Genomic DNA, 24003 nt, shown 5'->3' on the forward strand with positions numbered 1-24003 from the left:
ATGATTATTATTATTATATCAGTCAGTCAGTCAGTGAGTGTCCAACCCGCTATATCCTAACACAGGTTCACGGGGGTCTGCTGGAGCCAATCTCAGCCAGCACAAGGCAGGAACAAACCCCTGGCAGGGCACCAGCCCACCACAGGGCATTATTATTATTTATGTATTTATTTTTTTTAGAACATTTGAACAATCTGGATGAGGACAGGCCATTCAGCCTGACAAACTCACCAGTGTTATCCACTTAATTCTTTCAAAATAACATCAAGTCGGGTTTTGAAAGTCCCTGACGTCCTCCTGTCTAACTCACTAATTGGTCGTTTATTCCATGTGTCTGTGGTCCTCTGTGTGAAGAAAAACTTCCTAATGTTTGTGTGAAATTTCCCTTTAACTAATTCCCAACTGTGTCCCCATGTTCTTGATGAACTCATTTTAAACTCCATCTCGATCCACTGCACGAATTCCCTTCATGATGTTGAACACTTCAGTCAGGTCTCCTCTTCATCTTCTTTTACTTAAACTGTAAAGGCTCAGCTCTTTTAATCTTTCCTCATAACTTTTCCCCTGTAGCCCTGGAATTGGCCTAGTCGCTCTTCCCTGGACTTTCTTTAGCGCTGCTTTGTCATTTTTGTAGCCAGGAGACCAAAGCTACACACAGAACTCCAGATGAGGCCTCACCAGTGTGTTATAAAGTTTGAGCAGAACCTCCTGTAATTTGAACTCCACACATCAAGGCGCTATATAACCTGACATTCTGTTGGCCTTCTTAATGGCTTCTAAACACTGTCTGGAAGTTGATAGCTTAGAGTCCACTGCGACTCCTAAATCCTTCTCACAAGGTCGACTCTCAATTTTCAGACCTCCTAATGTGTATTCAAACCCCACATTTTTACTTCCTACATGTAATAGAGTGGAACCTCGGTTTAGGAGTGTTTTGCAAGACGAGCAAAAATTTTTAATAAATTTTGACTTGATAAACAAGCGATGTCTTGCAATACGAGTAGTATGGATACACTTTGTCTACGCTCACTTGCTGCAAGTAGCGTCTCTCTCTCTCCTAATCTCGCTCCCGGTCCAACAATTTCCGGCTCAGGAACATGATGGGGTGTTCCGCACCATCGACACTTTGGCTCAGCACGGCACCCAGGCCTGTGTCCGAAGCGTCCGTCTGGAGGATGAAAGGCAAAGAAAAGTTAGGTGCCATCAAAACAACGTAAGGGCCTGCTTTAAGTCACTAAATGCAGCGCCTGTCTTCTCAGTCCATACCACAATATTTGGGGCCAAATTCTTTGTTAAATCAGTCAAGGGCGCCGCCCAGTGCATTCTTTAACTACCTTCCTACCTTAATGCGTCCAGCTCTCTCTTTCGCTGCCTGTGTGCGCTCGCTGCCTGTGTGTGTCGCTGCCTGTGTGTCAGCGCAAGCTGTGTGTGTGCGCGTCAGCTGTGTGTGTCGCGCTCTCAGCTGCCTGTGTGTGTCTGTCGCGCCGCTGTGTGTGTGCCTGCTGTGTCGCGCTGCCTGTGTGTGTCGCGCTAGCGCTGCTGCTGCCTGTGTGTGTCAGCGCTCTCGCTGCCTGTGTGTGTCGCGCACTCGCGCTGCCTGTGTGTGTCGCGCTCTCGCGCTGCCTGTGTGTGCCTGTGTGTGTGTCGCGCTCTCGCTGCCTGTGTGTGTCGCTCCTCGCGCTGCCTGTGTGTGTGTATGTCGCGCTCTCACGCTGCCTGTGTGTGTCGCGCCTCGCGCTGCCTGTGTGTGTCGCGCAATCGCGCTGCCTGTGTGTGTGTCGCTGCCTGTGTGTGTGTGTCGCGCTGCCTGTGTGTCTCGCGCTGCCTGTGTGTGTCGCGCTGCCTGTGTGTGTCGCGCATACTGCGTTGTGTGTGTCGCGCTGCCTGTGTGTGTGCGCAATCGCGCTGCCTGTGTGTGTATGTCGCGCAATCGCGCTGCCTGTGTGTGTGTATGTCGCGCTCTCGCTGCCTGTGTGTGTCGCGCACTCGCGACACACACACACACAGGCATCGCTTGCTTGCTCCACGCTTTTTTAAGCACAGGGAAAAAAATGAACATTTGAAAAAATCCGTAATTTACTAAACCACCAAGAAAAGTAACATTGCAACAATACACGCTACGAACAGATCGCTGGAAACAGTCCAGTGCATTCTTTAACTGCCTTCCTACCTTAAAGCGTCCAGCTGTCTCTCGTGCTGCCTGTGTGTTCACACGAGCCCGCGTGCTATTGTGGTTTGGCCTGCGTGCCTCAATAAGTCACCCTCCCCTCGCTCTTACTTTTTTACCGTTCATCTAATGATTACACTGAGTATGGCTTTACCAAAACAGTCATTGATGGCGAATAAAGTATCCATTATTCATAAAGCTTCAATTGGTGATGTCTTTCTGCGTTAACCGCATATTTTTTCATACGTCTCAAACCAAGCAGGCAGGCAGGCGGGCACATGCTCCCTGGGATTGTGTCCTTTATAAAAATGTAGGATATACTTGAACCTGTGTATTTATATAATGCAGTCAGGCAATAAATTTTAACATGGTTTAAAATGCAGCTTTCACTCCCATTATACAATGTAGTATAATCATCTGTACATACATATCCAGGCTGAAGAGAAGCCATTGTAGCAGAGTGCAGACGGCTTCTGGACGGTCCCTCTCCATTTTAAATACCGACATGTTTTGCACATTTAGAGGGCTTTTTATGAAATTTGCCAAGTATGGATAACTACCATCTATCTGAACAACGTTATTTATGGCCTGTGCTCTTCTAAGACCCACATAGCGCCTTTTCCCTCTCTGTGCGCAGAGCTCCTGCTCTAATCACTCCTGGTCTCCTCCTGAAAGTGACAGGTCAGGCCTGCTTTAATTAACCAAAATCCCTGCCCAAGAGAACCGTCCTTACATCAGCTTAATGTATGCATTTCTGATTACATGGTGGCAGTTTAGAGCTAACATAAATTTCTTCTTCTCTGCAGGATTGTCCACTTCACAGGCTGAAGTAATTGTCGCTTCTTTAATTCAAATTCTGAAGTCCTTCGTGGAGCTAGTGCACAAAGATATGGTGACCAAAGTCCAGCAGGTAAATTTTGCAAAGCTCCTACACTCGGCTTCCCAATTCGGGTGGTTTGTCATGTGGTGGGTGAGGCAACGAGCTGTAATCAGCACATACTTCCAACCTAAGTATTTATTATTAAAATGCAGTTTTTCCTTTCTGTAAATAGCTCATCTTTAAACAGTCATCTTACTGTGTTGATTTAAAAGCACACAACTACAAGATACAAGGAATTTCATCACTGCCAGCATGAATAATAAGGCTTATTTTTAGCATTCTAATGTATAATCTGTGTGTGCATTTTGCCTTAAGAGTTGTCGCGGTGGTCTGCGCCTCACTTGTCGGAGGAGTGCTGGGCAAGAACAAAGTAGTGTGTCCTGCTCTGTACTCTTGAAGTGGCCGTGATGGATTGGCCATCAAGCTCTGTGAAGAGGATGACTTGTGTTCTGTTTTGTGTGTTATGCTTACCCCATTTTGTTTTGATGCCCATTGCACACCCAGCCTAACTGGAAGAGGGTGGTTGTTGGGTCCTTTTCTGAACTGCCTTTCCTGAGCTTTCTTGCATTCCCCCCCCCGGGAGATTTTTCTTGGCTCGGGGGGGATTGTCAAAAAACAGGTCCTGTTAAAGCCCATTGAGGCACTCCTTGTGTGATACTGGGCTATACAAGAAATACATTTTTGTGGTTGTAAAGAATGTTACCCCCTGAAGAGCATCACAGATCGAAACTGGCCTGCAGATATTGTAAATATAATTGCACACCCTTGTCTTGATGCATTAAACCTTTAAACCTTAAAACATTTTAACCTGTAGAAAAAAATAATGTCACATCCCTACTTCAGATACGAGAGTTTACAGGTTTATATGTCCAACTGGATGATGTGATGGTAGACATTCTGTGCCAGTTGGTTGGTGAAGGGGTTAGACAGTTAGGCAATTAGAGACCGGGGATGACGATGAGTAGGCGCAGCTTCGCCAGCACGTTGTGATGTACCCTACTCTTTATGAAAGATGCCCAGGGATATTTTATAACGATTGAGAGTCAGGTCCTCGATTGTACATCTCATCCAAAGGACATGTAGAAGAAAATTATGAATACAGACACTCGCACTAGAATGCCCTAATCTATACTAATAAAAGGCAAAGCACTCACTGACTGACTGGCTGACTGACTCATCACTAATTCTCCAACTTCCCATGTAGGTAGAAGGCTGGCCCATTCCTTACAGCTTACTTACAAAAGTTAAGCAGGTTTCATTTCGAAATTCTACGCGTAACGGTCATAACGGTCAACAACGTCCGCCATGTTGAACTTTCTTATTCATGGCTCCATTTTCACGAAATTTGGTAGGCGGCTTCCCTGCGCTAACCAAAACCGATGTACGTGCTTATTTCGGTGGTATGACCCCACTGTCAGCCGCCATATTGAATTTTCCAACATCACTAATTCTCCAACTTCCCGTATAGGTAGAAGGCTGAAATTTGCAAGACTCATTCCTTACAGCTTACTTACAAAAGTTAAGCAGGTTTCATTTCGAAATTCTACGCGTAATGGTCATAACGGTCAACAACGTCCGCCATGTTGAACTTTCTTATTTATGGCCCCATCTTCTCGAAATTTGGTAGGCGGCTTCCCTCCACTAACTGAAACCAATGTACATACTTATTTCGGTGGTATGATGCCACTGTCGGCCGCCATATTGAACTTTTCAACAGTCTTTGTTACTTATGGGCCCATCTTCAAGAAATTCTATCGATCAAAGAACTGTCACTTACCGAGTGGTTTCCATGCCCAGAGATGCCACCTGCCTTTTCCATTCTCTTTGTTACATATTGCACGACCATATCAGGCTCACTCTTGATATCCATTGTGTCTTATGTACTGAATGACTGGACAGGTTCAAGGTGTGGACTGATGACGGTACAGGAGATAATTAGACTACACAGGAGCACTAGAAGAGTGAAATGCTTAAGCCCTTCACCTATGGATCTGCATGTGAGTTGATGGCTGCCGCTGAATTGTTCGGTTGTCGCTTTCAAGTGTACCGAAATGGCCAAATATTTTACACCTTTCGACAACCGCCAATGCCTCTTAAACATCTTAGATTCACAGGTGACGATTTCAGTAGTGGACACTTTGATGTTTATGAATGTTTAAACTCTCAAAAGCTGGATGTGATTTTATCGATGAAACTGGTTGTATACTTACAACGCTTGACAGATGCCGAATGTCTCTTCAACACAACAAATCCTGCAAATACTGTCGTAATTGAAACAAACCATGAAACTCAAACCGATTATGACAGCAGCAATCCAAGCTGTGAGATTTGAGACAAGATTACTGTTCACATGGCCGACTGTACGTTACATGCTCAGAGTAAGCTCAGCGCACAGCTTGGTCATGTTACAACCGGAGGGCCGAACTGACAAAGTGGTATACAAAGAGATCTTTAACAGATAATTATTGGCATATTGTCCCACAGTTTAAAAAGGTTTAATTTTCTTCTTAATAAAAATTTGAATGCAGTACTTCACCACTGCGAAGCGCGGGTATTTTGCTAGTTTAAACAATAAAACACAGGCAGGAGAAAGCGTCAAAACATTATTCTTTATCTAAATCTCGCAAGAGGCAAAAAGTTGTCATGCTAGTGTTTTTGCAAAGAAAAAAAAGAGTCCCCTGTGCTCTGTTTACATAACTCATTGATCAGGACACCACTCAAAACAAACAAAAAAAAAAAATCATTACATAATCGGAAAACTTCTAACATGATTGGTTACACCTAGTTGCTAACGGGACATGACAAATGTTGATATCTTAAATAATTACAATCAACCGTGACAACTCAGATGATTTATAGTCCTTTCAGGAGGGTTAAAAGTACACCAGGATGCACGTTCATTTTTATGTTCTCAACCATATGTTCCTTAAGTTTGCCATCAACAGGAAACTTAGCGCATAACAATAGAACAATGATATACCAAAAATATAACATTTTCTCTTAAGCGTTATATAAAACAAGAGAAAATGCATTTATCATAGTAATAAATAATAAAATAACAGCATCAGCTTAGAAGGATATGACACTCCGACAAATGCTAGGTGCACATTGGATCAGGATTCAAAGTCAACTCTTACAGACGGTGCCATTTTTTTCAGCGCACTTTCCCTGTCGCTGCACTGGGGCATTGGGATCCACATTGAAACCACCAAGTAAGTGTTCCCTGCTGGCCTCACCAACATCTCTTCCAGCAACACCCCAAGCTTTTCCTGATTGGTCTCCCATCCAAGGACTGACCAGGCCTCAACATATGCTTAGCTTCAGGAGGATGACCTGTTCTGAAGTGCATGTGGTACAGCTTATATGATGTGTCTCTTATACTTATTAATGTTTCTGTAATTTAGAAATAAGATACAGTAGACCCCTGCGAAGTCACGGTTAAGGGTTAGCGGACTCAGTCGTTCGTGGATTTTTCCTTAGAACCGAACTATAAATTGTTGGCGGAAAGCGCAAATATTCTCCGCAATTTTTTACGGCTTTTTTCGTGGCAATACTGTGCTGTAGAGAGAACAGGAGGCAGCCACTGAGGGAAACGTGATTTGGGATGGTGAAAGTAACCAATCCAAGAGCGTTATTCATTTCTCCTTGCTGCTGATTAACTGTTGCCCTGTGACGCGTCTCCAGCTGAGTGTCCTCGTGTTTTCCATTTTGTTATTGTTTTCATTTTGTTCTTCAACGCTGTAAGATATGGCCGGCCATGTACCCCGACCAATACCTTCAGGCCGCCAGATGGAGCCCTCCTTGCAGCGTAGAGGTGCCCCAAATGCCAGCAGGGAATTATGGACAGTGGTCTTTAAATGCACAGCCCTGCTGGATACCATGGGGGCCGCCAGGAGTCGCTGCAGGGAGGCCCAGGGACTATTTTCCTACACTCCGGAAGTACGTCCCACTCACATGGACAGAAGAAATGACGTGCTTCCGGGATGAAGAAAAGAGAAGTTTTTTACTGACCCGAAAGTGATAGAAAGTCACATGGACTGAGGGACAAACACTTCCGGGTCAAGGAGTATAAAGGACTCTGGGAGATCCCAGACAGACGAGCTGAGTTGGAAGGCAGGGTGGCTAAGCGTCTGGGAGATTGGAGGATTTGGTATTATTTATTGTTATTGGAGTATTTGGGAGTGGAGGGTGCTTTGTGCACATTATTGTTATAATAAATATCATTATTGGACTTTTACCTGGTGTCTGACGTGGTGTCTGAGGGTGCAAGGGTGCGAGCATACCCTTAATCTGTCACAACGCACACGATGTTGTCGAATCGCCCTGCACCTTCTAATGCTTCTGGCTCTAAGCCTAAGCGCCAGAAGAAATTTAACACACTCCAGGAGAAGGTTGAATTACTGGATTTGCTCCGGGAACTAAAATGTTATGCTGCAGTACCCCGCCACTATGGCATTAATGAAAGCACCGTACGCTACATAAAGAAAAAACAAAGCAGCGATCCAGAGTACCATATCTGTACATTTCTGTGAATGTGCCAAAAAAAGGTAACAACCGTAAGGAATAAAAATATAGTCAGGATAGAATCTGCTTTGGCATTGTGGATCAATCTGTCCCAGATTATTCGGACGTCGAAGGAGTTACAAGGAATGATTGAAGCATGGGATCCCTATATGGTTCGGGCTCTCACAGTTAATAATGGCATCGATGCTGCCATTCAGACATATAAAACGCTCCCCACCACCATGAAGAAACAACGACACAACTTCCTATCACAATGTTCCTGAAACCTAGAAAGCAAAGTCAGCATGAAACCCCACCAGAAAAAGAGCCGTCCAAAGATACGACGACTCCTGAAGCGCCGGAAGAAGAGGCGCCACCCGAAGAGTTTTAAATCTTCTGCATCGTACTGCACAGCTACTTCATCATCATCATCATCATCATCAATATCATTCATCATTGGTGAGTACCCGTACATTTTGCTGTATTTTAATTAAATGAAATGATGTATTTACTCTGCTTATAACAAAAAAAACGACAGCGCATACCAAAGAAAACGCGCTTGCATGAATTATAGTACGGATAGCGGTAACATCGGTATTTTACATTTTAGCACCGCGGGAGACATAGCAGTACAGTACTGCACAGTATACGGGTTTACCTTTACATTCTGTTTTTAGGTAATGTATTAAGCTGAGTTCGCAACAGAATTAAAGTGCTTTGGGGGCGTACTGTATTTAGGGTTTAAACTATAAAAATAGGCATTTTTTAACCACATCCAAAACTCACGTTTTTTCACAATTTGCGGGTGCTCTAGGAACGTAACCCCCGCAAATTTTGGGGGTGTACTGTATCTCTTCCGATTCTAAGTTGGAATGCTTGGCTAAACTGGTCGTGTTAGCCCCTTCAGTTGGGTTTGTGTGCTAGCAAATCCTGCATACAGGCTGGCATGTATCTTGTGGTTTTCCAACCCTGTTTGCCACAAAGACGAAGCATTTCCAGATGCCACTCTGCCTGCCCTCTTTGTGCGTTAAGTGTGCTGGTGAAGGCTCTGATGCCACTCAAGTTACCTTTTTACTGGCCTGCAACTCTAGTCATGCTGATTGATAGCCTATGAGGCTCAATTTTCAAAAGCCAGAGCTAACTTAAGTGCATTCGTGATGCAGGAAGTAGAATCTGTGTTATGAAAAATGAGGTTGGGAGTGTGCACTGCCAGCTCATTGCTGCACCCACCACACGACGAACCACCGGAATTGGCACAAAAGTGTTGTGGGAGAATCACACTGCTCAAAGAAGGCACATGCACTTTCAGGAAGGCAGAATCAAGTTTTTTTGCATGATGCATACACAGACCCAAATCAAGTGAAACGAGCAATTAGCAAAATCACTTATGCAAAATACTCTTCCCCCTTCTGGCTCTTCCCATCATTATCTAATGTCCATCACCTGACCAAACTGCCATCATTACTTCATACCCTGTGCAGGTGTCCAAAACTTATTTATCAATCGATTCCCACCAGTAAGTCAGAATCAGGCAGACCCACACATTAGATATTGGGCTAGAGGTTGGGGCAGTTGCGCCCCTAAAACAAAAATGCTGTTTCTTATGAGGTACACTTTCCTTGACTCGTCATCACCTGTCCAGGTCGGCAGAAGCCCAGCCGCTGCAAATGGAAGCGAACGGCCTATCTGGTTTTCTCTCATGGCCAAAGCCTCAGTGGCTGCATTTCTTAAAACAATTAGCCCTCTAAAAGTACACAATGTCCTTGAATGAAGTTTTTAAGCTTAGCAGCTGCAAAGAGAAAGATAATAAAATAGACAAGCGAGGGCTTTTAAAGGTTTAACCCTTACTATGCTAATGTGCGTCAGAATATATAATTCTTGTTCTCAAACATGCTTTATGATTCTCTTTAGATAAATGCAAATCATCATCTTTAAGAATATTCTTTTCTACAAAATGAGTATTGAAGTAATTTTAAAATACTTGTCGACGTTTCAATACTTTTGACAACTCTAGTTCCCACAAATAGTTTAGATAGATAGATACTTTATTAATCCAAAGGGGAAATTCACATGCTCCAGCAGCAGCATACCGATAAAAAACAATATTAAATTAAAGAGTGATAACAATGCAGGTATAACGGACAATAACTTTGTATAATGTTAACGTTTACCCCCCTCGGGTCGCATAGTGTGGGGTCTCCTCAGTCTGTCAGTGGAGCAGGATGGTGACAGCAGTCTGTCACTGAAGCTACTCCTCTGCCTGGAGATGACACTGTTCAGTGGATTCTCCATGATTGACAGGAGTCTGCTCAGTGCCCGTCGCTCTGCCACGGATGTCAAACTGTCCAGCTCCGTGCCTACAATAGAGCCTGCCTTCCTCACCAGTTTGTCCAGGCGTGAGGCGTCCCTCTTCTTTATGCTGCCTCCCCAGCACACCAACCGCGTGGAAGAGGGCGCTCACCACAACTGTCTGATAGAACATCTGCAGCATCTTATTACAGATGTTGAAGGACACCAACCTTCTAGGGAAGTATAGTCGGCTCTGTCCTCTCTTGCACAGAGCATCAGTATTGGCAGTCCAGTCCAGTTTATCATCCAGCTGCACTCCCAGGTATTTATAGGTCTGTACCCTGGGCACAGTCACCTCCATTTCCTCCATTAAGGGCCTGGTCCTCCTAAAATCCACCACCAGCTCTTTAGTTTTGCTGGTGTTCAGTTGTAGATTGTTTGAGTCGCACCATTTAACAAAGTCCTTGATTAGGTTCCTATACTCCTCCTCCTGCCCACTCCTGATGCAGCCCACCATAGCAGTGTCGTCAGTGAACTTTTGCACGTGGCAGGACTCCAAGTTTTATTGGAAGTCTGATGTATGTTGGCTGAACAGGACCAGAGAAAGTCCAGTCCCCTGCGGCGCTCCTGTGCTGCTGACCACAATGTCAGACCTGCAGTTCCCGAGACGCACATACTGAGGTCTGTCTGTAAGTCTGTTTGTATAAAACACATACTGTTGAGGCAGTCTAAGAGCAGATCAGTTTTGTCCGTATAAATGTGCTGTCTGTTCAATTTCTTACTACCACAATAAAGCAGAGACATTTCATTTATTAGATTTAAACGAAGTTTTCTTCCCACAGTCCAAAGACATGCTGGTTAGGTGGATTAGCGATACTAAATCGGCTTGTGTGTGTGTTCTCTCCCTATCCCGGTCTCTTTGTTTGCTGGGATTGGCTCCACCCACCCTGCTAAGGACATAAGTAGGTTTTGAAAATGGTATGGCATGGAGATTTGCAAGAAATGCCATTATATGTTAGTAAATATGCCTTTCTGAACCTTTATTACACTTGAATTTTATTTTTAGGAAGCCTAACAATTATTATTTTGTGCTTGTAGGAAATTATGCTTCAACAAGTAATGTCTCATATAGCTTCTGTTAAAAAAGACATGGTTATCCTCGAGAAAAGTGAGTTCACAGCTCTGCGAGCAGAAAATGAGGTGAGTGAATTTTTTTACTCCAATTTACTAAACCCTTGTCAAATAGCAAGAGCCTACAATTAAAATAAGAGAACACTAATTAACATAGCATAAAAGTAAGGTCCAATGGCCAGGGAGGACAGAAAAAACAAAAAAACTCCAGGCGGCTGGAGAAAAAAATAAAATCTGCAGGGGTACTCAATCCACGAGACCGCCCAGACCCCTCTAGGCGTTCTACCTAACATAAATTATCTCAATCCGTCCTCATGGTATTCAGGATTTACATGGAAGGACTTGATGATGGCGGTCATGTGGACTTCTGGTCTAAGTAGCTTGAACTGTCACATTATTTCATATCTACAGTGGGTATGGAAAGTATTCAGACCCCCTTCAATTTTTCACTTTTGTTATATTGCAGCCATTTGTTAAAATCATTTAAATTATTTTTTTTCCTCATTAATGTACACACAGCACCCCATATTGACAGACAAAAAAAAGAATTTTGAAATTGTTGCAGATTTATTAAAAAAGAAAAACTGAAATATCACATGGTCCTAAGTATTCAGACCCTTTGCTCAGTATTTAGTAGAAGCTCCCTTTTGAGCTCATACAGCCATGAGTCTTCTTGGGAAAGATGCAACAAGTTTTTCACACCTGGATTTTGGGATCCTCTGCCATTCCTCCTTGCAGATCCTCTCCAGTTCTGTCAGTTTGGATGGTAAACGTTGGTGGACAGCCATTTTTAGGTCTCTCCAGAGATGCTCAATTGGGTTTAAGTCAGGGCTCTGGCTGGGCCATTCAAGAACAGTCAGTCACAGAGTTGTTGTGAAGCCACTCCTTCGTTATTTTAGCTGTGTGCTTAGAGTCATTGTCTTGTTGGAAGGTAAACCTTCGGCCCAGTCTGAGGTCCTTAGCACTCTCATCACTTGTCCATTACAGTCCCCAAAGTGAAGCATGGCGGTGGCAGCATCATGCTGTGGGAGTGTTTTTCAGATGCAGGGACAGGACAACTGGTTGCAACCGAGGGACAAATGAATGCGGCCAAGTACAGGGATATCCTGGACAAAAACCTTCTCCAGAGTGCTAAGGACCTCAGACTGGGCCGAAGGTTTACCTTCCAACAAGACAATGACCCTAAGCACACAGCTAAAATAACGAAGGAGTGCCTTCACAACAACTCTGTGACTGTTCTTGAATGGCCCAGCCAGAGCCCTGACTTAAACCCAATTGAGCATCTCTGGAGAGACCTAAAATGGCGCCCACCAACGCTACCATCCAACCTGACAGAACTGGGGAGGATCTGCAAGGAGAAATGGCAGAGGATCCCCAAATCCAGGTGTGAAAAACGTATTGCATCTTTCCCAAGAAGACTCCTGGCTGTATGAGCTCAAAAGGGGGCTTCTACTAAATACTGAGCAAAGGGTCTGAATGCTTAGGACCATGTGATATTTCAGTTTTTCTTTTTTAATAAATCTGCAACAATTTCAAAAAATTTTTTGTCTGTCAATATGGGATGCTGTGTGTACATTAATGAGGGAAAAAATGAATTTAAATGATTTTAGCAAATGGCTGCAATATAATAAAGAGTGAAAAATCGAAGGGGGTCTGAATACTTTCCGTACCCACTGTAAATACTGGATGTAGAAAAAGTGTTTTTGTTTCTGCACTCTGTGACTGAAATGTACAGACACCCCCTTAACACTAGAATCCCTGAAGCTTACGATTTTTTTTCATTGTCTCCAACCTCATTAAATTTTCCTGAGTTACGCCAAGAAGCTCGTAGATCCTTATCTCTACGCTAATAGCAAATATGTAGATTAGCAGAACGCAGCCTGCTACACCCCCCACTTCACTCAGTCACATGAAGCCATCATCACCGTGCTGCAGTCCTCCCAGCTGAAGTCTGTGTTGAAGTGTTTATCTGATGGTGCAATGTCACGGTGTTCGAATTGTTTTGATGAAACTGCCGTACCTGGAAAATATCCTTACAACACTACAACATTCGTGCAGCAAATTGTTGGTTGTGAGAAAAATGGCTACTTTGTAATACTTCGCACATGTGAATCTGTGCTGGAAAGTCGTTCTGTAACCCGTCATCCCTGTGGTTCTTCGTCGTGTTTTTTTGAAATTCTCAGTTGAAGAGATTATCTATCCTCTATCTATCTTAGAGATTATAAACTAGAAGTTCTGTCATGTGCTGCTGGCTTTACTCTACACCAGGTGTCCTCAGTCCCAGTCCTGGAGAGCGGCAGTGGCTGCAGGTTTTTGTTCTGACCTGGTTGCTTAATTAGAAAGCAATTCTTGCCAATAAAGCACTAACAAGCTATGAAATTAAATGAACTCTGCTATGTCAGCTCATTCTCATATCCTAGATTTTCGTTCCCTTTCTATCATGCAAATGATTTGAAGGCTAAAATGGACGAGTAATTCTCAGTCCTTCACTTTTTTCTCTTCATTTTTCTTTCAAGTATTTAATTAAACCCAATAGTGCAGATAAATACACACAGGTGTCAATGTAAAGAAGCTAAATGGAGAAATGCTGCTCTCTCTTGTCATTTGCATGTTATTGATAATAAGGAGCAATTCAAATAGCTGTTTAAGACAAAATGAAGCAATAAGGGCTCAAAATCACTAAAGTGAAGCAGAAGTGTTACTTTAGCAATAAGAGCTTTTTATTAAGCAACTGGGTTGGAGCAAAAACCTGCAGCCACTGCGGCTCTCCAGGACCGTGATTGAGGACCCCTGCTCTACACCATTGGAATGTTGGGTAAACCAAATCTTATAGACCAAGACAATACTATGAGTTGACTGATTGAGATCATTGATGTTAGATAGAATTCTCAGTGAGGGAGGGCTGGGCAGTCTCGTGGCCTTGGAACCCCTGCAGATTTAGTTTTTTTTCTGTCCTCCCTGGCTATCAGACCTTACTTTATTCTTTGTTAATTAATATTGCCTAATTTTTATATTTTTTCTTTTTTCCATCTTCCTCTTGTAAAGCACTTTCAGCTCCATCATTTGTATGAAAACATGCTATAGAAATAAATGTTGTTGTTATTGTAGTGATTAATCCTTTACAGACCTAATGGCAGAAACTTGATTAACTTATTTTAAGCTCCTGTGATCTGATGTGTTTAGTAATTCCTGTGACTCTTTTTCAGAAGGTGAAGATTGAACTTCAGCAGCTGAAGACGCAGCTAGCAGTAAGGATTTTCTTTTTTTATTGTTTTGATTGGATTAATAGAACAAATTACAGTGGGTATGGAAAGTATTCAAACCCCCTTCAATTTTTCACTCTTTGTTATATTGCAGCCATTTGCTAAAATCATTTCAATTAATTTTTTCCTCATTAATGTACACACAGCACCCCATATTGACAGACAAAAAAAAAGAATTTTGAAATTGTTGCAGATTTATTAAAAAAGAAAAACTGAAATATCACATGGTCCTAAGTATTCAGACCCTTTGCTCAGTATTTAGTAGAAGCACCCTTTTGAGCTAATACAGCCATGAGTCTTCTTGGGAAAGATGCAACAAGTTTTTCACACCTGGATCTGGGGATCCTCTGCCATTCCTCCTTGCAGATCCTCTCCAGTTCTGTCAGGTTGGATGGTAAACGCGTTGGTGGACGGCCATTTTTAGGTCTCTCCAGAGATGCTCAATTGGGTTTAAGTCAGGGCTCTGGCTGGGCCATTCAAGAACAGTCACAGAGTTGTTGTGAAGGCACTCCTTCGTTATTTTAGCTGTGTGCTTAGGGTCATTGTCTTGTTGGAAGGTAAACCTTCGGCCCAGTCTGAGGTCCTTAGCACTCTGGAGAAGGTTTTTGTCCAGGATATCCCTGTACTTGGCCGCATTCATCTTTCCCTCGATTGCAACCAGTCGTCCTGTCCCTGCAGCTGAAAAACACCCCACAGCATGATGCTGCCACCGCCATGCTTCACTGTGGGGACTGTATTGGACAAGTGATGAGCAGTGCCTGGTTGTCTCCACACATACCGCTTAGAATTAAGGCCAAAAGTTCTATCTTGGTCTCATCAGACCAGAGAATCTTATTTCTCACCATCTCAGAGTCCTTCAGGTGTCTTTTAGCAAACTCCATGCGGGCTGTCATGTGTCTTGCACTGAGGAGAGGCTTCCGACAGGCCACTCTGCCATAAAGCCCTGACTGGTGGAGGGCTGCAGTGATGGTTGACTTTCTACAACTTTCTCCCATCTCCTGACTGCATCTCTGGAGCTCAGCCAAAGTGATCTTTGGGTTCTTCTTTACCTCTCTCACCAAGGCTCTTCTCCCCGGTAGCTCAGCTTGGCCGGAAGGGTTCTGCTCGTCCCAAACGTCTTCCATTTAAGGATTATGGAGGCCACTGTGCTCTTGGGAACCTTAAGTGCAGCAGAAATTTTTTGTAACCTTGGCCAGATCTGTGCCTTGCCACAATTCTGTCTCTGAGCTCTTCAGGCAGTTCCTTTGACCTCATGATTCTCATTTGCTCTGACATGCATTGTGAGCTGTAAGGTCTTATATAGACAGGTGTGTGGCTTTCCTAATCAAGTCCAATCAGTATAATCAAACACAGCTGGACTCAAATGAAGGTGATCTCAAGGATGATCAGAAGAAATGGAAAGCACCCGAGTTAAATATATGAGTGTCACAGCAAAGGGTCTGAATACTTAGGACCAGGTGAGATTTCAGTTTTCTTTTTAATAAATCTGCAACAATTTCAAAAATTCTTTTTTTTGTCTGTCAATATGGGGTGCTGTGTGTACATTAATGAGGAAAAAAATTAATTTAAATGATTTTAGCAAATGGCTGCAATATAACAAAGAGTGAAAATTGAAGGGGGTCTGAATACTTTCCGTATCCACTGCATTTCTATAAATTGAGTTTGACAAAATGATTTTTACTCAGTAACTAAAACCAATTTAAGAGAGACCAATCATTTGCCAAAAACAATCTATGAATTGATTAATTTGGTAGGATCTTGATCTCTACAGTCTGCCATTTTTCGGTGATGGGTGATATCGTCATCCGTCCTGAAAAGCCTTCCACCACAGCGATGAAAAATGGCAGACTGTATACACTGAGTTCCCACCTGGGTAATTGTCTTGCTTTGGCTTCCTTCGCCTGTAATGCCGCGTAAATTGTTATTTTCTCTTATGTGATTTTTTTTACCGCCGTATCACTATGGGAGGGATATCACCTATTAATGTCATACAGTGGGATGCAAAAGTTTGGGCAACCTTGTTAATAGTCCTTATTTTCCTGTATAAATCGTTGGTTGTTACGATTAAAAATGTCAGTTAAATATATCATATAGGATACACACACAGTGATATTTGAGAAGTGAAATGAAGTTTATTGGATTTACAGAAAGTGTGCAATAATTGTTCAAACAAAGTCAGGCAGGTGCATAAATGTGGGCACCACATAAAAAGAAATGAAATCAATATTTAGTAGATCCGCCTTTTGCAGAAATTCCAGCCTCTAAACGCTTCCTGTAGGTTCCAATGAGAGTCTGGATTGCGCTTGAAGGTATTTTGGATCATTCCTCTTTACAAAACATCTCGAGATCATTCAGGTTTGATGGCTTCTGAGCATGGACAGCTCTCTTTAAATCACACCACAGATTTTCAATTCTATTCAGGTCTGTGGACTGAGATGGCCATTCCAGAACGTTGGACTTGTTCCTCTGCATGAATGCCTTAGTGGATTTTGAGCAGTGTTTCGGGTCGTTGTCTTTTTGAAAGATCCAGCCCCGGCGCAGCATCAGCTTTGTCACTGATTCCTGGACATTGGTCTCCAGAATCTGCTGATACTGAGTGGAATCCATGCGTCCCTCAACTTTGACAAGATTCCCAGTCCCTGCACTGGCCACACAGCCCCACAGCATGATGGGACCACCACCATATTTGACTGGAGGTAGCAGGTGTTTTTCTTGGAATGCTGTGTTCTTTATCCTCCATACATAACGCCCCTTGTTATGCCCAAATAACTCCATTTTAGTTTCATCAGTCCACAGCACCTTATTCCAAAATGAAGCTGGCTTGTCCAAATGTGCTCGAGCAGACCTCAAGCGGCTGTGTTTGTGCTTCCTCTTCATCACTCTCGCATACAGCATCTCCTTGTGTAAAGTGCGCCGAATGGTTGAACGATGCCCAGTGACTCCATCTGCTGCAAGATGATGTTGTAGGTCTTTGGTGCTGGTCTGTGGGTTGACTCTGACTGTTCTCACCATTCGTCGCTTCTGTCTATACGAAATCTTTCTTGGTCTGCCACTTCGAGCCTTAACTTGAACTGAGCCTGTGATCTTCCATTTCCTCAATATGTTCCTAATTGTGGAGACAGACAGCTTCAATCTCTGGGACAGCTTTCTGTATCCTTCCCCTAAACCATGACGGTGAACAATCTTTGTCTTCAGGTCATTTGAGAGTTGTTTTGTGACCCCCATGTTGCTACTCTTCAGAGAAAATGAAAGGAGGAGGGAAACTTACAATGGACCCCTTAAATACTCTTTCTCAGGACTTGTTCTTAATATTTTATTAAGTACTAGCCAACCCGCGGTGTAGCATACGCCGCATAATCAGGCCGCTGTTTAAATGATTTTTAAGCACAGAGGAAAAAATAAACATTTGAAAAATCCGTAATTTAATAAACCACCAAGAAAAGTAACATTGCAACAATGCATGCTACGAACCAACATACAATTGTCCGTGACGGAGGAGTGCCGTCGCACTTTCTCCTTCCAAAGCGAAGGACGGGGTTGAACGGCGCTCGCTCAGTACGCACTGCCCGCTGCCCGCCCCAACTCCCTACCTGTGTACAGTCCACACGCACCTGTGAGTCACGCTTGACTGTTAATTTTCCAAACACCGCCTCAGTCGGTTTCCACGTTGACTTTTCATTGTTCTTTGCGGTTCCGCTGCTTTTTTTTAATATATAATCCACCAAGTCACCCGACCATCGGGGGCTTTACAAAGGGCAGGGATGTAATCAGTGCGAGCGTATGACCCGCACGTACTGGGAATTTCTCGTTCGTGAGGAACAATTGGAAGCCACGGTCTCCATCACAAATGGGGTTCAATGGTTTACGCACGCCTGGTAGACACACGTTGATCCATTCAGTGTAGCGTGCGTGCAGTACCGGACATACAAGTGCATCACAGACCTGTTAATGCTCAATCTCACATGGCTGAAAGCCACTTGTCCCTCTAAGAATTTGGACCCCGACCGCTGTTTGGGTCGGGTAACTATTTAGCAGGCGGGAGTCTCGCTCGCGGAAATAACCAGCCAAATCGCTCCACCAACTAAGAACTGCCATGCACCACCACCCACAGAATCGAAAGAGCTATCAATCTGTCAATCCTGTCCGTGTCCGGGCCGGGTGAGGTTTCCTGTGTTGAGTCAAATGAAGCGAAAGGCTTCACACCTGGTGGTGCCCTTCCGTCAATTCCTTTAAGTTTCAGCTTTGTAACCATACTCCCCTGAACCCAAAGACTTTGGTTACCCCGTTGGCTGCCCTGTTGCAGGGCCTGCATTGGTGAAGCAGGTGAGACGGTAATGAAACAGAGGCACAGGGCTTATTGGTTTTTAAAGACTGCTTCCTTCATTGGGTTTTAACCAATGCACGGAACGAACCAACACACAATCGTCCGTGTGGTGCGGAGGGTGGAACGGGAAGAGAGGAGAAGGACATCCACTCCGCTCCCTCCGTCATGCTAGTCTGCTGATTTCTCGTCCAGTATGCACTGCCTGCTCATGTGCCCACCTCTAACTCATCACTCGAGTCGTTGTCGTCTTTGCACAGTCCAGATGCACCCGTGACTCACGTAGACTTTTCATTGCTCTGTGCGGTTTTGTCTGCCTTTCTATATATAATCCACCAAGACACCCGACCACGGTGGGAGGGCGGTGTGTACAAAGTGCAGGAGTATCTAAGAAGACGCATGTTTGTCGCGGATGTGAATTGCTGAATGTAGCGTGTAAGACAGTTTGCTATGGTGCACGCGGTCGTGCGTCGTAACCGAAAACTCGTTTTTTAAAGACTGCTCACTTCATTGTGTTTTAACCTCAGTTGTAAAGGAACATTTTAAGGATCCCATGGGATACCCCTCGCAAACAGTTTTACACGCCGCATATGGCGATTCACCTCCGTGAGAAACATGCCTCAATGAACAGTCAACGTGGGTCAGAGCTGCATGTGACCTCTACAACAGACGAATATAAATGACGCCGGTTTTTCTGTATCGTCGTATCCGAGTTGGTGGGCGTGGCTCTGTGAGTTGTCGTAAACAATGGTCTTGGAGTTGGTGGGCGTGGCTCCTTCCTGCATGCGGCATAGGTGTCTAACTTGTCGGCGGCTTAGTGAATCCACGCCCCTTTCGGCGTGCTTTCCATGGTTGTCTTGCCTTAGTGAATTATATATATAGATATTTACTGTTGTTTAAGATACATTAACCTCTTTAGCGTTATGTTTTACCTTGGAAAGAGAGGCAAAAACGTAGAATTTGTTTCAGCAAGGTGTAACAGCAACTTGTAAATTCCAAACCATTAACATAAATACTGTTGGAAAGGTACATCTAGTATTTACTGTTGAACTGATGTCAATTTACTACGCCTCCTTTGTGTGACATTTTGTGAATTAGTCACCAATGCACAGCCCGATGTCACAACCGAGACTGTAGACGCGTGCACTTTTCTTATAAGGTTTTCTCTGTTGCTTGCGCATGAGAGGACAGAAGGTCAGCGCCTGATCCACCCAATCGATGCACCCCTAGTGTTGTTGTAGGCTGCCACACCACACAGTGACTTCATTTTCCCCAACATGAACATTAACAGTCTTTGCATTGTGAACATTGCTTAGAGGGCTAACATCTTTCTTATCCTTCCACTTGATTGCAATCGTTTTGCCTCACACTTACCCGCACCTTGGTGAACCTTCAGGTGACCGAATATATGAGGCATAACATGGCGGTTTGGTCGTTCAGTACCGTATGCATCAGTTCACCGTCCATATCAACATTAGTTGATCATTTCCCATTGAGATTGCTATTGTTTTATTACAGTAATGGTTCAGTTTCTGTTTGTTCTAAAACTGGCTTTACAGCTTCTCATTAAAATGCTATTGTTTTGGTTGAAGACTCCACCCCACTCATAAATATTGATGAATTACCGTAAAGTGGCAAAACACATAGAAATATTCATGATTTGTTTGTAACATAATATTACTTTATCCACTAGATGGCAGCAGTATACTGTCCCAAGGGTTATTCAGGCTTAACACTGTACTGTACAATGGACTGTAACAGCTTATCCATGAGAGACATTCAGGAGGTTAATAAAACCTGAATTTAAAAATCTATTTGTTTTTTGCTGAAATACTTGCTTCTGGCGATGAAATAAGGCTAAAGGTAAATTGAGTACTATTTGTTAGTAAATATTAATTCACTCTGGGAATTGTTAATACACGGAGCAAATTACCAGGTTTTGCAGTTGAAAAGATCATCTTATCGATCATCTGATGTTGATGATATTTTACAAATGTGATTCATAAGAAAAGCCAAATGGGCCCATTCTCTTAATACCACATGCACTTCAGAAGAGGTCATCCACCTGAAGCTAAGCACGTTTGGACCCGGGAAACCATCTTGGAAACAGGTGTTGGTGAGGCCAGCAGCTTGGGCTGCTTACTATGTGGTCTGGATGTGGATCCCAATGCCCCAGTGAGGTGACAGTGACACTGTGCTGTACAAATGGCACTGTCCCTTGAATGAGACATAAGACCGAGGTCCTGACTCTCTGTGCTCATAAAAGATCCCTGGGCATCCTTCTTAAAGAGTAGGGGGTATCTATGTCCAGACTAAATTACCCACCACGGCCTGGTCGTTCTGGCCCCCTAATCATCCCCTCTCTCTTATTGGCTATCTTTCTCACCCCTCATCGCCACCTAACAGTTAATGTGTGGTGAGTGTGCTGGCACAAAAAAAGGCTGCCATCGCATCATACGGGTGGATGCTAAGCATTAGTGGTGGTTGAAGTGGCTCCCCACTCACTGAAGAATTTTGAGTAATGAGAAAAGTACTATATACATGTGAAGAATTATTATTGTTATTATTGAATGTTTTGTTCTGTTAATAGTTTATTAGTATTCTGAAAACAAATTGTGTGTCATTCAAGTGACATCACTATTGTTTTTTTTTTTTTTTTTTTTTGCAGGACGAAATGAACAAAGTGCGTTCTGATGCCATTATGGATATGAATTTGGAAAAGAGCAGAGTCAAAGAAATGGTAAGTGAGTCGGAAAGCCTGCAGTGCTCGAAAGCTTCCTCCTTCAGCTACGACAGGGTGACACAGAAAAACGGGAACTTTTGAAAAACCCAATAAAAATAGAAGAAATCCAACAAAAACATTTTATTGGCAGCAATTGAACCACTACAACTTGTCTTTTAAGAGACAGAAATCCAAATTATCAATGTCTGAAAATTACGTCCTGTAGATGGCGTCCTCCTGTACGTATGCATTCTTCCAATCTGCCGTGGGCTCCGTAAGACTGAAACGCGTACAGCTTCGATATTCTGCGGAGTACGAGCACTTCTCTGTCGTCCTGTTGGTTTATTTTTTAGAGCAGATCCAGTCTCTCTAAAGTTTTTAATCCAAGTTTTTATCGCGTGTTTCGAGGGAACCTGACCATGACACCCTAAGTTGAGAAAACGTCGGAACTCCCTCTGTGCACCTTCCAAACTATCATTGTTTTTGTAAAACATTTTTATGGCAAAACTACGCTGTTGACCGTTCCACTGATCCATGATTACTAAATGGCGAGATTGTTTACAGCTCAAGGTCCCTGTTCCGCAGTGCTGCCAACTGTACATGGCTGCCACTAACGCATTTCAAAAGTTCCCGTTTTTCTGTGTCACCCTGTATATATATATTCTTATATATAGGAATTGCTGCAGAACATCTGTAGGTTGTAACCTGTTAGTCGCTCCCTGAAGATGGCCCATTGGTTTTGTTCTCAAATCTCCCTTTTTTCAGTTTTTGCTAAGTTTTAAATGTAAACCTCTGACAGTTTACTGCTTACCTTTTCACCATTTTAGGTCATTCATTGCATTTCAACTGATTACATTTGAAGAAACAACGGAGGTGTTGTAAAACATTTGTCCGGGAGCGTAGTTAAGGCATCTTTTGAAAAATATCACAAAAGCACAGCTTGCTCCGCTTAAGGTGCGTCTCAGATGCTCCCATGGAATTTGAAGTCTTATTTGTTTAAATGCTACACCTTAAATGTAAATGCATAATGTAAGTTTTATGTGCATTTGTGCAAATAAATCTGTCACTTATACAGGAGAGAATTCTGAGGTCTCGGGTTAAGTGCAGTGAGTGAACGTGCTCTTGAAACCTGAAGATATTCTTCTGTGTGCCAGTTTCATTTCAGGAACTCTTCGTTCAGTTTTTGCTTATAGAGGGCAAGGTGTAAAAATGCAGGAGTAGAGAATGGTAATCAGCTGTAAAATGCGATAGAACTCGCTCTTACGTTTTAGTTCGAAAAGAAAGTTACGTAGTGTGACACTAGAGGGCGCTGTTGCTCCTCAAACCCCATAGACAAACGTTCAAAACACCTGGTAAAAGTACCAGAAATATTTTTAATTTCTTTTCTTTTTTCAATTGTGCCACAGTGCACCGCAATCACCCCCATAAACCAATCAATAAACAATAATAATAACAATAATAATATTCCTCCTCGCCGTCACTCTACCTCCCAGCTCCCAACTTTTCAGTTCTTTTCTACCTGCTCACTCGTCTTTGCAGGAAAGTGTCCTGCATGTATAAAAGTTCTGTTTTTAGAGCTGGTTGAGGCCGTGTGGAAGATCCCAGGGGCAGCCTGGTGTTAAGGAGTCTGACAGCTTGGGGGTAAAATCTCTCCTGCAGCCTGGCAGATCTGGCTCTGATGCTGCAGTATCTTCCCTTGGATGGCAGAAGTATGAAAAGTCCATGTGAGGGGGTGTAAGGGGTCCTGCGGACACTGCGTTTGTAAAGTATGTCCTGTAGTGAAGGGAGAGGCACCCCAATAATGTTCTCTGCTGTCCTCACTATCCTTTGCAGGCGCTTGTGGTCAGATATGTTGCAGTTGCCATACCAGACAGTGATGCAGCTGGTCAGAACACTCTCAATGGTTCCTCTGTAGAACATGGTGAGGATGGAATGGGGAAGACACGCTCACTTCAGCTGCCTCAGGAAGTGTAGTCTCAGCTGGGCTTTCTTGATTAGTGATGAGGTGTTATGCGTCCATGTAAGTTCCTCAGTTATGTGCACACCGAGGAACTTGGTACTCCTAACAGTCTCCATATTTAAACCGTTGATGCTGAGTGGGATGTGGGCAGGATGTGATCTTCTGAAGTCCACGATTATCTCTTTTGTCTTGTCGACACTGACAGATAGATTGTTGTCTTCACACCACGCAGACAGCCGTTCCACCTCATCTCTGTATGCTGCTTCATCATCCCTGCTTAGCAGCAAAAACAAGTCACTCATTAAGAAAAGGGTTGGAATGAAAACCTGCAGCCACGGTGGTCCTCCAGGACCAGACTTGGCGACTCCTGAGTTAAGGAACTGACTACAAAAAAGCCACTTCTCTAGAAATAAATGGAAGGGGAAAGCAAATGTGTAAGCATATCAAAGACTGAATTGATTGAACAATATTGAGAAGAGCCGACATTATCAACGTTCGGGGTGTTTGAGTGAATTACTAACACAGGAAAGGTGCAGCTGCCCTAACTGATATAAACACAGGGCAGGTTTAAAAATGGACAGTGACGTCGGGAGGTGCGGGGGCTTCAGAGGCTTCACTCCCAGATATACACAAACAACTGTGGTAAAGCCTCTGATGTTTTTGGCCCTTCGTGTACCATTCATATTGCCCGTCATATCAGAAATTAGCTCCTTTCCAAGTTCCTACTAAATTAAATAATATTAATGAATTATTTTGTTTATAATAAT

General features: G+C 43.4%; 1 protein-coding gene across 1 annotated transcript in view; it reads left to right on the forward strand.

The window, feature by feature from the left end:
- mcur1 (mitochondrial calcium uniporter regulator 1) overlaps window positions 1-24003 on the forward strand; it is a 63224-nt gene that overhangs the window by 13246 nt on the left and 25975 nt on the right. Inside the window, exons 3-6 of the mRNA XM_039754004.1 lie at window positions 2974-3077; window positions 10938-11039; window positions 14177-14218; window positions 21223-21294. Of these exons, the coding sequence (XP_039609938.1) occupies window positions 2974-3077; window positions 10938-11039; window positions 14177-14218; window positions 21223-21294 (320 nt within the window). The remainder of the gene's footprint in view (window positions 1-2973; window positions 3078-10937; window positions 11040-14176; window positions 14219-21222; window positions 21295-24003) is intronic.

Source organism: Polypterus senegalus, chromosome 5 (assembly GCF_016835505.1).
Source record: "Polypterus senegalus isolate Bchr_013 chromosome 5, ASM1683550v1, whole genome shotgun sequence".
In the NCBI taxonomy this organism is placed as follows: domain Eukaryota; kingdom Metazoa; phylum Chordata; class Cladistia; order Polypteriformes; family Polypteridae; genus Polypterus; species Polypterus senegalus.